Source organism: Sarcophilus harrisii, chromosome 3 (assembly GCF_902635505.1).
Source record: "Sarcophilus harrisii chromosome 3, mSarHar1.11, whole genome shotgun sequence".
NCBI classification, from domain to species: domain Eukaryota; kingdom Metazoa; phylum Chordata; class Mammalia; order Dasyuromorphia; family Dasyuridae; genus Sarcophilus; species Sarcophilus harrisii.
In genome coordinates this window covers 117,064,620-117,077,245 of record NC_045428.1, presented here as the reverse complement: position 1 = coordinate 117,077,245, position 12,626 = coordinate 117,064,620, and the positions used below count along the sequence as shown (strand labels likewise).

Sequence of the window (12,626 nt, the reverse complement as noted above, 5' to 3'; positions counted from 1 at the left end):
GAAAAGATAATTAATTTTGTTTTGCATATATTTGAGCTAAAGAAGCTTATGGAAAAACTAGTTTGAAATATCCAATGAGTAGTTCTTTATAAGAGCTTACTAGAGAGACAAGAAATATCTATATTTGTATCTATATCTATTTACATTTATATCAATATCTACCTAGCTATCTATTTTGAGTCTTTTGCTTAGAGATTATAGTGAAATTTATGTAAATTGATGAAATTGCCAGAAGAGAGTATAGAGAGAAAAAAATAAACCAGGGAGGCCTAGGATAGAGCCTTGGAGTACACTTATAGTTGCAGGGCATGATATGGATGATGGAGACTGAGAAGTGACCAAATAGACAAAAAAACTAGAGGACAGTGCTGTGATAACCCAGAGAAGATCTAGTAATCTGGAAGAGTATGGTTGGTAGCATCAAATGCTTTCATTCAGAGATGAAAGACTGAGAATAAACTAATGAATTTGACAAAAGACCATTGATAATATTGGAGTGAACAGTTTGAATTCAATGATTAGGTCTGATGTCAGATTTCACAGGGTTGAGAAGTGAGAGAATAGAGGAGGTAAAGGCAATAATTGTGAACAAATTTTCTAGCAGGTTGGTTAATTAAGGGAATAGGAATAATGGATGATAATGTGCAGAACTGTAGAATCTAGCAAAAGATTTTAAGAAGTGGGAAGACAGGAGCCTATTTTTTAGACAGCAGGGAAGGATGTAGAGATTGGAGATTAAAGAGAGGAAGTTGAATGATTGTGAAGGTGTTTTCCTATAATAATAGTTCAGACAATAGCTGATGTAAAACTGAGACCAGCTGGTGACTGACTGAAAGGGAAGGTGAACAAGAGTTGTTGTGAAGGTAGAAATTGACATTATCAAGTTTTGGAAAGATTCTTCTTACAAGTATATTTTATCCACACTGTTCCTCTTATCCAGGTGTTCCTGTTATTCAGGTGTCTGTCTAATCTGATCTTTGAAGTACTATTTCACTTCTTGTTGTTTGTGTAAAACCTAAGGGTTGTGTTTATCTCAATTGATGCAATTAGTCCCAAAATAGTACTTCCAGGATTAATAACTAGCCAGCTTGCTTATATATGGTTGATGCATACATAGTAAATGCTTGCTAACTTGTTGAATTCTTGAACTTCTAGTAGGCTTTCATAGTTGCCTAGGATATAAAAGGAACTAATTCTGAGTGTCAGTGATTCTTTTCCTTTTGATGGATTTTTGACATGTGATTTCAGTGACTATGGCATCAAAGCTTAAATAGTGGGGTTGGATGCCATTAATTCCCGGCTTGATTATTATATTACTTTGATCCTGAAGAAATTATGTCAAGTAACTGTTCCTCAATTTCTCACTGAAATTGAAAAATTGAGGTATTTTTCTCATCATCTTCTTAGGCATATTGAGTAAGGCTTTTGGGGAAAAAAAGAAGCCTGAGCAATTTTTTTTTCTGTTCCCAGTAGTGGTTATTGCATTATCTTATTATTGATTTTATTGTTGAGTCTCATGTATAACTTTATCAATCAATTACTCTGTTGGCTAGAGATAAAAACTGAGAATGGGGCAAGTCTTTCCACTCTTGTGGAATATATAAGGTTGATTAACACTTTTTAATATTGTTTGGTATAATTTAGCTTATCTTCTTTTCCTAAAGACTAACAATTTGGAGATTTTGACAGTCATTGGCAAGAATGTTATGATCATTGTAATTCCCTTATACAAGATAGTGAGAGGATAGAGGGAGAAACTTATCCTGTAAACTTATCCTTGTTCTTCTCTGAACTGGCAAACTTAATTGATACTAAAGGAATTTAGCTATTCATTTATATCATTAGCACATTGCTTTGCTAAATTATAGCAGTTCATGTTCTAGAAGTTCACAGGGCCAGTATTTAATAGCCATTGCTAAATTTTTTTTCAATCTATTGAATCTATTTTCTAATCTATTGAATAGAGGTTTATGTATTCTGTGAAATGAGTAGAAACAGAAATGAACCTTTTATTACTGAGCTTATTAGCACAGGTCTAGTTAATTCTCTTCATTATTTGGTCAGTTGTGCGAGGTCCTTGAGTAGAGGGAAGACAACCCCTGGTTATGCATTACTCCATTTTGCCTGTGGTTCATATATATCTGGATTTTTGTTTGCCTGACATACAAACTGTGAATGACTTAAGCTGCTAGTTTAAGTCCTTAATGATCAATTTCAAGTACCTTTCTGCTTTGAATATTTGTTCCCACAGTGATGGGGAGGGAAGGAAAAGAACTTCATCTACTTGTAGCAGTGACTCCTTAAATATTGGAGGGTTCCCTGTAACTCCTCGACGTGTCTCTTGGAGGCAGCGCATTTTCCTTCGAGTTGCTTCACCTATGAACAAATCTCCCTCAGCAATGCAGCATCAAGGTTTGTATATTAATGAGAATCTCCTCTGAGTATCATTCTTCAGGGCATAAAAGAAAAATTTTGATATAGAAAGAAGTTTATTGTATTTCTTTAAAATCTATTCTTGCTCTATATGGATAGGCAAATATAATATGAAATATAAAATATAGGAATACTTTGATATTTCAGGAACAAATAAAGGATCTTCTATTTGTATTTTAAAAGCTTTCACAACCTGATTCCATTCTTATCTGTCCAGTTTTTTTTTATATTTTGATTCAGCAATACTGGTCTTGCACACAGTGCTCCATCTCTTAGCTGTTTTTTTCCACTATTTGTGTCCCATGTCTAGAATGCTCTCTGCTTATGTACCCTGCCTCTTGGCTTCCTTGGCTTTCTTAAAGACCCAGACCAAATCCCATTTTCTTCTGGGAGGTCTCTACCACTTCTAGTGATGGCCCTCTGAAATTACCTCTTTATATCTTATAGTACATAATACATACACATCTTCTTAATTAGAATGTGAATTCCTTGAGATCATGGACCATGTTTTTACCTTTGTATCCTTAACATTTAGTACAATACCTAGAAAATAGTTAAGTGTATAATTTATGCTGGTTGGTGGGCTGATTTGACATTAATTATTGGCCTGCTTATCTCTATGTATGGATTTAATAAAAATAATATTTTATAATATTTAAAAATATTAATTTCAGTCTTAAGGGATGATTTATTTCTAAACTTACTTCAGTGTTATTTTTTGTGCATAAATAGATTTATCACAGAAGTGTTAAATTATCAGGAGAAAACTAATTTAGTTGGAAGCACCTATCTTTAAGGTATTGTGAAAATAGACACTGTGCATAAAGAGGAAGTGGTGTAATTATGTGTGCTTTTGTTTCATTATAAGAAGGAAGTATAGCAGGGGAATTCAGTCAGTTTACCTAAGTCATTGATTCAAATAACAGTCTGAAATGTTACCAGAGAAGTAAGTCAACTTTTCTGAAAACACCCACTTGTGGTATATGAGATTCCCAATAGTTGAAGAAAAAAAATCTGTAATATACTCTGTTAGTAAGAAGTACACATCATCATTTTAATTCATTGTAGATGGACTTGACAGAAACGAACTTCTTCCTTTGTCTCCTCTTGCTCCGACCATGGAAGAGGATCCTCTTGTCTTATTCTTGCCTGATGAGGATGAACCAGAAAAAGTTGATGGGAGAAGAAAATCTGAAGAATTACGAAGTCTGTGGAAAAAAGCTATCCACCAACAAATTTTGTTGCTTCGAATGGAAAAAGAAAATCAGAAACTGGAAGGTTAGCCACTCAGAGAAACAAAACCAGAGATGATAATGCTGTAATTTAAGGATGTCATTTAACACTTACCTTGAACAGATTTGCTGCTTTTTTTCAGTGATATATTATTGTTGGATAGTGAGTATATAAGAAAGGTCTGGCTTGAGGTTAACTTAAGAGTTTGATTTGTGTTTGAATTGTGGTAAGAGGTCAGTTCTGAATATAGGACTTTAAAAAAATCAAAAGATAAAGTAAAAGTAGTATTCATGTACTATTGAGTTTAATTCAGCTTTTAATAATTTTAAGTGTGATGCAAAATAAGTTTAATTTTGAGGCAAACTTTACTATTTAAATATGACTCATCATTATCAGACTTATTAAAAATCTACATAAGATTAATTTGAATATTTTAGTAGATTCCTTTTGGAGTATAATGTAAGAGCATTAACTTCTTAGCATCTATCAGAAATTCCCCTCTTTATACTATTGGTGATAATTTGTTTATTAAGAAAAAGCAACATGAAAGCAATTTACCTTTGTAAATACTATATATCTTTTCTTCTCCTCTTTTTCCATGTTGGCTTTGACTGATAGAATCATTTAGGAGGTATAATAGGTAGAATGCTAGGATCCTATCTCAGACTCTTTAGAGATCTGGAGGGTCCCGGGCAAGCCTCCTGGGCTTCAGTTTCTTCCCTTGTAAAATGGGGATCATGTTAGCTTTTATATCCCAGCATTGGGAGAATCAGATGAGACAGCACAAGTAAAGTGTTTTATAAATCTCAAAGAAGAATATAAATGCTATTGTGATTCTTATTTGACTCTATGGACATGGGAGTACAAGCCTGCCTCCATATAATGATCCTCTTTCTTTTCTAAGTACCTTCTAAAATAACTTCAATAATAATAACTCACTTTATATAGAAACTTGTTTCACCAAGTCTTTACAGAGTATTCTACAATCCTAGGATATAAATATTAAAATTTTTGTTACCTAATTTTTGTAGATGAAGAAATTGCTATTATGAAAACCATTGTAATCTTCAGAGATTTAAGATGATTTTAAACTGTTTTAAAAATACATATAACATAAATATGTTTTAAAACTGTGAAGTTTAATATCTACTTTAAGTCATAGTTCTTTAATATATTTTGGTTTAACATAAACCTGTGAAAAGTCAAGAAAAATTGATAGAACTCTCTTGAAGTAACTGGTCATGAAATTGTATCCCATTAACAGTAGGTGAGGTGATTTCCTCAGGAACAGTGTGATGTAATGTGGCCAGACTCAACTCCTTTAACTGGGTGACTACAGGAAAGTCACTTATTTATCCTGCACCTTAATTTCCTTCAATTGGGGATAATAATACATTAGTATGTATTTCACATTAGCTTCAAATGATTTAAAATATATAAAGGACTTCAGAATGCTATGTAAATGCCAATTTTTGTTGTTATTTATTATTAACAATTCTAAATTCAGATAGTAATATCTTTTTCATTATGGAATCAGAAAGCAATATCTTCATTTTATAGGTGAGAAGAAATTAAGGTTTTGGAGGAGGAGTGAATTACATCACAGAAACCAGGGGCAGAGCCCAGATTTCTTAATACTTAACCTAGCACTTTTCTCATTATTCTATTTGTTTACTAATTAGAGCCATTATTAAATGAAAAATGTATTTATTATTCCATATAATACAGATTCCTTATTAGGTTGTTAGTTCTCTATACCTGAGAGGACAGTAGGGTTGATGTCATTCTAGTTGAATATGGAAGAATTCTAGTCAATGAAAATGCCACCTCCTAATTTATTCTTATCTGGTAAAGATAACCCAGAGGAAATGAGAGGGAGAAAAACAAATCAAAATGTAAGAACTATGGATTTAGTGGAGAAAATTTTTTAAAATTTCTTTTATAATAATATCTTTTTATTTATCAATATATAAGCAAAGAAAGTTTTCAGTATTTATCTTTGAAAAATCTTGTTTTCCAAATTTTTCTCCTTCCTTCTCTACCTACCCCTTTCCCTAGGCAGCAAGTAATCCAGTATATATTAAACAAGTACAATTCTTCTAAACATATTTTTTAGTGGAGAAAATATAAACAAATTCTGTTTGAAGGCTTTCCCTGATAAAACTTGAGACAGATTATTTACTGGAATTGTTTTAAAAAGGTGCTCTTTACCTAAAAAAAAAAAAAAAAAAAAAAAAAAAAAAAAAGTATCTAGAATTAACTTAGAAAATAAGAATTAATCAAATTGAGAGCCAGTCTGTGTTTGAAAGCCATCTAGTGGCAACTATTGACAGACAAGCTTTTTGCAGTGTTATCAATATAATTATTATTTCCTATTTTAAACATGCTGGCATGAAAATAACAGTCTGTCCTATTGTTGTTTTTTTGTGCTGTCGAGGACTCTTATTTTTGATAGAGATTTGTTTTGCAGAAGGTAAGGTTATTTAAGTAATATGTGCTTGAGTGAATCCAGATTTTTCTGAGTTGTTCTTTCCTTCATTTTTTCCCAGCTGACCTTAATAAATAAAACAAGAATTAGCTTAAAGTGTTTTCTGTTTACTTTTTAAAAATCAAGCAGTTATTCAGGAAAGAGGCAAAAGTTTACATATTGTTTAATTTTCTAAAAATGGGAAAATTTTTATTTTGAATTAGATATTTGTATTTCATAGGAATATTAGAGCTAGCAAGGACTCCAGAGACTACTTAACACACATCCCTTATTTTATAGATGAGGTAACTGAGACTGGGAGAATAAGTGACTTGTCTAAGACACAGAGTTTAGTGTCAGAAGTGTATTTCAACTCAAGACTTCTGATTCTAAAGCCGACTCTCCTGTTCTCCCTGTTCAGTGCTACTGAGTCAGGTGAAATGAGGCTGAACAGGGGAGGTTGAAATTTTTTAAAAACTCGAATAGTCTAAAATTCTTAAATTTTAGGGTTTTCCCCCCTTTAAAACCTCAGTAAAAGCATCTTCATATATATATATATATACACACACATACATACATATATATGTTTATTCTCTGAAAAGTGGAAATAAATTCATTATTTGGGTATTTTTCACTCTTAGTATTGACATTGCAGTAGAGTAGAAAGCTAACCCTTCTAAAAGTAGTTAAGGCCCATTAGTAGTTGTTGAATATGTCAGATTGTATATATTTCTCATATTCTTCTTAATATTTGTAGTTAGAGAAAAAATAGAGGAGTAGATGGGGATATTTTTTAATATATGTCATATAAATTATGTAGATTTTTGGAGCTTTTAAGAATGCCAGATGTATATTATGGCTTGTCACTTTGATTCAGGGATTGGAATATTCTGTATAATAATAATAATAATAATAATAATAAATAATGGTAATTTGCCTTTATTTGTGCCAATAGCCATGTTGTTTATATGATAAAGAATTAAATATGCTTAGGAAATTCTTAACAATTTTTTTGGTATAAGATATTTACAACACAAGGACCTGTTTGTGTGTGTGTGTGTGTGTGTGTGTGTGTGTGTAACATATATAATATATATGTATAATTTTTTCATTTCTTTTTACATAACTTTTCTGTTGAGAAGTTTTCAGTGGCCAATGTCTTGATGGCATTTGTGATTATTTTACTGTAATTTCAAAATTTCAGAATAGAATCATCAACTGGATCTTACAACTTTTCTCTTTGTTTCCTTTTAGCAAGCCGAGATGAACTCCAGTCCAGAAAAGTTAAATTAGACTATGATGAAGTTGGTATATGCCAAAAGGACACCTTATTAACATGGGATAAGAAGTTATTAAACTACAGGACTAAAATCAGATGTGATCTGGAAGATATTCATATTACTCTCAAAGAAGGTATTGAGGACAAAGGAGTATCACACTTTGTTTTTGATATTTGTCATGCTTTCTTTTGTCTGTCTTTGACCAATTCTGCAGTTGCTAAGAGTACAATGAGAGTAAAGCTAAAGTGACATTTGACCTTTGCATAAGTCGGTCACCTTTGGTATGGACTTCCCTATCACTCCCAGCTAACAGTTCCCAAGAAAGTGGTTTTGGGCACAAGAGAAAGAGGGTGGTCTCTCCATCACTTGAAGATTATAAAAACAACTCAGAATACAAGTTGTACTTATGATGGATAGTAGGATATCCTACAAATACAAAAGAAAATTCATTATTTTCATCTGATCGTAATAATTATAGATGGATGTGTATATGTATATACATACACACATATCTGTCTGTCTATCTACCTATCTATCTATCTATCTGTATCACCCTACTTAAGGAGATTGTGGTGAGAGTGTACATATATGTTAATATTCCTTAGTCATATGATACATAGAATCTTAGCATATTACAGTTGGAAGAGGCCTCACAGTTGACAAAACAGTTGACAAATCAACCTGTCCTCAATTGTATGATTCTTCTTTTTTGTCTTTGAGATACGAAAAATTTTTCTATAAATCAAATTATTTTCAGAACTTTTGAAAAATGTATTATAAAATTTTGAACCTAAACTACAGAATTTGTAGTAAATAAATTCTGTTCAATTATTCTTCAAAATTTAGCCCTTTTCCTTCATGAAGTTTTTCTGATTCTACCCTCTCTTCCCTCCTCAATTTAATATTTCCATTCAGTCTTTGAAACACTTTGTGTTGGAAAAAAAAGTACTTCCCCTGTAATATTATGTATTTTAGTTATTCCCCTATTAGATTGTAAACTTCAAGACAAAAGGATTTATAGCATCCCATTTGTGGCTATACTTTTGTAGCCTCTTGAAAGTGGTTAATAAATAAATGAATGGTTGTCTATTAATTTAATGCTTTAAACTATTCCTAAAACATCAAGAAGATCCTGAAAGTATTTTAGAATTCTATGAAAATTGGTGCTTTTGTGTATTGGCAACATTAATGATACATTTCAAGTTTTAATGAAAACAACAAATAAACTTTTTCTTTGATGATCTGAAAATCTTAGGAAGAATTAGTAGAATAAACTTTTAAGGAAAAATTAGGTTGAAAAAGATGGAGGTGAGATTTAGATTTGAAATGCATCATTTTAAAATAACTTTCAAAACTACTTTAGAAAAGTTTATTCAAAAACAATTTTGAGGCATGGGATGCATAATTAAAAATAAATTCAGGTGTCAAGATTTCATTTAACATTTAATTTTAATTTAATCCTACCTCTGGATAGGACATTTATTATCCTGGCACCACACCCAACTGAGAATAAAGTAACTTCTTATATTGACTTAAATAGAAATGAGTACAGGAGCCAATTACAAATTTATTATTCCTTCTTTACATAAATATTGGAAGTAGTCGTATTAACTACATTGTTTCTTTGGTGACCCAAAATAAATTCAATCCAGCAAACATTACATGCCCACTGTATATAGTACATTGTGCTAGACACTTGCTGTAGTTCAGTAGTTTTAGCTGTGTCTCTGTGTGACCTTTTGGGGACTTTTTTTGACAAATATATTGAATTGTTTTGCCATATAGAATATACAAATTAGATCCAGTCCGTGCCCAGAAAAAAGTCAGTGATTATTTTTTTTCAGTCATTATGTTAATAAAAGTTTTTCATAAGCAGAATAGCTCCTAAAATATTAATCATTGGTTCTCCTTGTCCCCTCATGACTGAATGCCATTATTTTGAGCTGACCAAAGAATATGAGTTAATTTTTTCTCCCTAATTGTACTTTCACTGTATGTGACTTAGTTCACTTCTTATTTTCTCACTTTTTTTTTTCCTTCGAGTAGGTGAATATTCTATATGATATACACTGTGGAGGTGTTGTGTGGGTTACCTTCATACTGTTGACTTTAAATTGATGTATAATGCAGTCATAAAACAACAGAGCCAGAAGAAATCTTAATATTTATGTATTTTTCATATATATATATATATGAAGATTTATTAAAATATTTCAAACTAACTTAAAGATGAAAATAGTGTCTTTGCATTATAAATTTAGGATTTCTTTGTAGGATTAAAGTGATTGTCTTGGAATGTTTTCTGTTCAAAAGATAAAGGCAGATACAAGATTAAACTTGCTTAAATTGCCTTTGTCATTTAATTCATTACTTAATCTTACTGGGTGGCATGGCCTAATATTGCTACTGTCAGCATTACATACAGTACTACTAATGCAATTTTGCAAATTAATTCATGTGTTTAAACTCTTGTTGGTTTTTCTCTTTGTTCTTAGGGGTGCCTAAAAGTCGCCGTGGAGAAATTTGGCAGTTTTTGGCTTTACAATATCGTCTGAGGCACCGGTTGCCAAGTAAACAGCAACCTCCTGACATTTCCTATAAAGAGCTTTTGAAGCAGCTCACAGCACAGCAACATGCTATCCTTGTAGATTTAGGTATGGTTGCCATATTGATGAATCGCTTACTAATGTACATATCCTGGCCTTTTGTTGACATTATTAATGGCCCTTTCTGTTTGAGAGAAAAGATATGCATAAATCCATTTGTATTCTGCTTTTTTTTTTTTTTGGTTTTTAGACAGTTTTCTGACAATTTTTTTTTTGAAAATAGTTATATTTGTCTAACTTAGTTCTTATTTCTCTTTCTTCTCCATTACATTGGGTTAGCAGAACAGAAGATTTCTTTGAGAATCCTATGTGGTAGGCATTCTGTAATTATTTGTTGAATGAATCTAGGAAACAATGAACAGATCTTGAAAGAATGGTGGGAAGGACTGTAGATTAGATTGAGAGGGATTTTGGAGGATAAATATCCCAGGTAGTGGATTTCATGCCTACTTGAGTGAAAAGTGATGAGAGCAAATTTTGGGAAAATTGAGAAATAATGACAAAGGAAGTAATCTTTGAAGACTAGAGGTTAGTGAGAAAAGGGTATCTAGAGATGTATATTTGATTTTTTTAAAAAAAATTGTTAATTTTATTTTTTTAGCTGAAGAAGTAACAATGTAGTAGAGATTGTACTTTTCCTTAAAAAGGGGGGAAATTTATATTGCAACCATCTGTGTTCCTTTAGCTTTTTTACAATATTTTTTCACTTCTTTCTGTTGTTTACAGTATAGATTAACTATCATCACGAATTCCTGGAAAAACTATGTTTTGTACATATGTGGGAAAGAAAGAAAAATGTTTTTTAGATTGGCATCTCTGCAATTTTTGATAGAGAGTAATTGTTCAGTAAAGGCATAAAATCTGGGAAGTTAACATAAGACCTTTTCTTTTGAATGAAGAAATGTCCTGCCAACACTGTTACACTTTTGGTGGTGGAGATGCATTTGTTACAGTACTTAGTTGTTACCCTTTGGAAAGTTCTGACTACATTGCTCCCTGGCTAAAGTTTCTTCACTATAATTTCATGCTCCACAGTGAATTTTTGGAGAGAAATCTCTTTAAATTTTTACTATTTTTCATTTTCTTCTTTCCTTTCTTTCTTAAAAAAAAATTATAAAATTGTGACAGTTATTCAAGCACAAGTTCTATGATCCTAAAGAGGAAATTTTAAGGGCTTCCTAAAATAAAAGCATTGAGCCTAGAGGAAATTCTGGGGAGAAAAGATTTCCTAAATGTAAAGTGTATGTATGACTGACTGCATTTCCCCTTCAAATTAGATGATGATAACATTGTTTAAGAATGCTCTTTTAAGTTAAAACATGAACTGTGTCAGAATTATTTGACTTAATAATAAATATAAATCCTTGAGTTTCTTTATGTCAAGACTTCACTTTAACACCAGTCCATTTTTTTTTTTTTTTGCCCAAAAGTAATCTGTTCTTCTGTAGAAGAAAGTTGTTTTAATATCTTTGCTGAGATGAATTGGGTAGGGGGGGGCAATAAGTTTGTATAGTCAATAGAATATTAAACTTGAAACATAATGATCTAGATTAGCTAGATGGTGGATAGCTGTGTTTTCTTTTTACATCTAAACATTGTAGTATATGTATATGTGTATATATGTATACATGTATATATGTATATACACATATATACATATGTATTTTTTACATATTTGCTTATTTATTTGTTTGCTTCTTTATTTTTCTCTTACTCTGACAGGAAGAACCTTTCCCACTCATCCTTACTTTTCTGTACAGCTAGGATCTGGGCAGCTATCCCTCTTTAACCTTTTGAAAGCCTATTCTTTGCTGGATAAAGAAGTGGGTTACTGCCAGGGGATTAGTTTTGTGGCTGGAGTACTGCTTCTGCATATGAGTGAGGAGCAAGCTTTTGAAATGCTCAAGTTCCTCATGTATGACCTTGGCTTCCGGAAACAGTATAGACCAGACATGATGTCGCTACAGGTGAGTCAGACCTTTGTAATAACCAAAATAGGGTCTTGATATTAAATATTTTGTTGGAACAAGAGGTTTGGCAATTGTTAATGCTGTAAAGTTACCCATGTATATATATCCTGTAAATTAAAGGCTATTAAATTAAAAAAAAAAGATTTCTATAAAAAAAAAAAGATATTAAATATTAGGTGAAAAATTGGAACAAGAGGTTTGGCAATTGTTAATGCTGTAAAGTTACCCATGTATATATATCCTGTAAATTAAAGGCTATTAAATTAAAAAAAAAAGATTTCTATAAAAAAAAAAAGATATTAAATATTTTGGTAATAATTCCATGCAGGTTTAAATAAATTGGAGACATCTTTAAAAAATCTTGGAGTGAAAATAAGTATTGGAATGTAGGTAAATGCATTATTCTATTGTTTTACTAGTTTTTCTTAGGATTTGGGGATATACCAAGTCTTTTGGAATAATTATAGATAACATTTTATTTTTATATTATACCTTTTAAACAAAGATATTGAAGTAATAAGCATTTAGACACTACGCCTACCAAAAAATTAATTTAAACTTTGACTTTACAAGTACTAGATGACTTCTAATGTCCTTTCACATTCTAAATCTATGATAATACAAGTACAAGTTATAT

The 12,626-nt window shown here is 31.4% G+C and overlaps 1 protein-coding gene across 11 annotated transcripts in view; it reads left to right on the top strand.

Moving 5' to 3' along the window:
- The window catches only part of TBC1D4 (TBC1 domain family member 4), a 196,701-nt gene that overhangs the window by 165,496 nt on the left and 18,579 nt on the right, over positions 1 to 12,626 (top strand). For 6 of the 11 annotated variants that reach the window (XM_031958487.1, XM_031958486.1, XM_031958484.1 and 3 more), the window contains 6 exons: positions 2,252 to 2,412; positions 3,502 to 3,711; positions 6,137 to 6,139; positions 7,388 to 7,546; positions 9,909 to 10,067; positions 11,742 to 11,986. In XM_031958487.1, the coding sequence (XP_031814347.1) occupies positions 2,252 to 2,412; positions 3,502 to 3,711; positions 6,137 to 6,139; positions 7,388 to 7,546; positions 9,909 to 10,067; positions 11,742 to 11,986 (937 nt within the window). Of the gene's footprint in view, positions 1 to 2,251; positions 2,413 to 3,501; positions 3,712 to 6,136; positions 6,140 to 7,387; positions 7,547 to 8,064; positions 8,107 to 9,908; positions 10,068 to 11,741; positions 11,987 to 12,626 lie in introns of those variants that run through there. The other 5 variants (XM_023500545.2, XM_031958485.1, XM_031958483.1 and 2 more) reach the window with 2 other exon arrangements.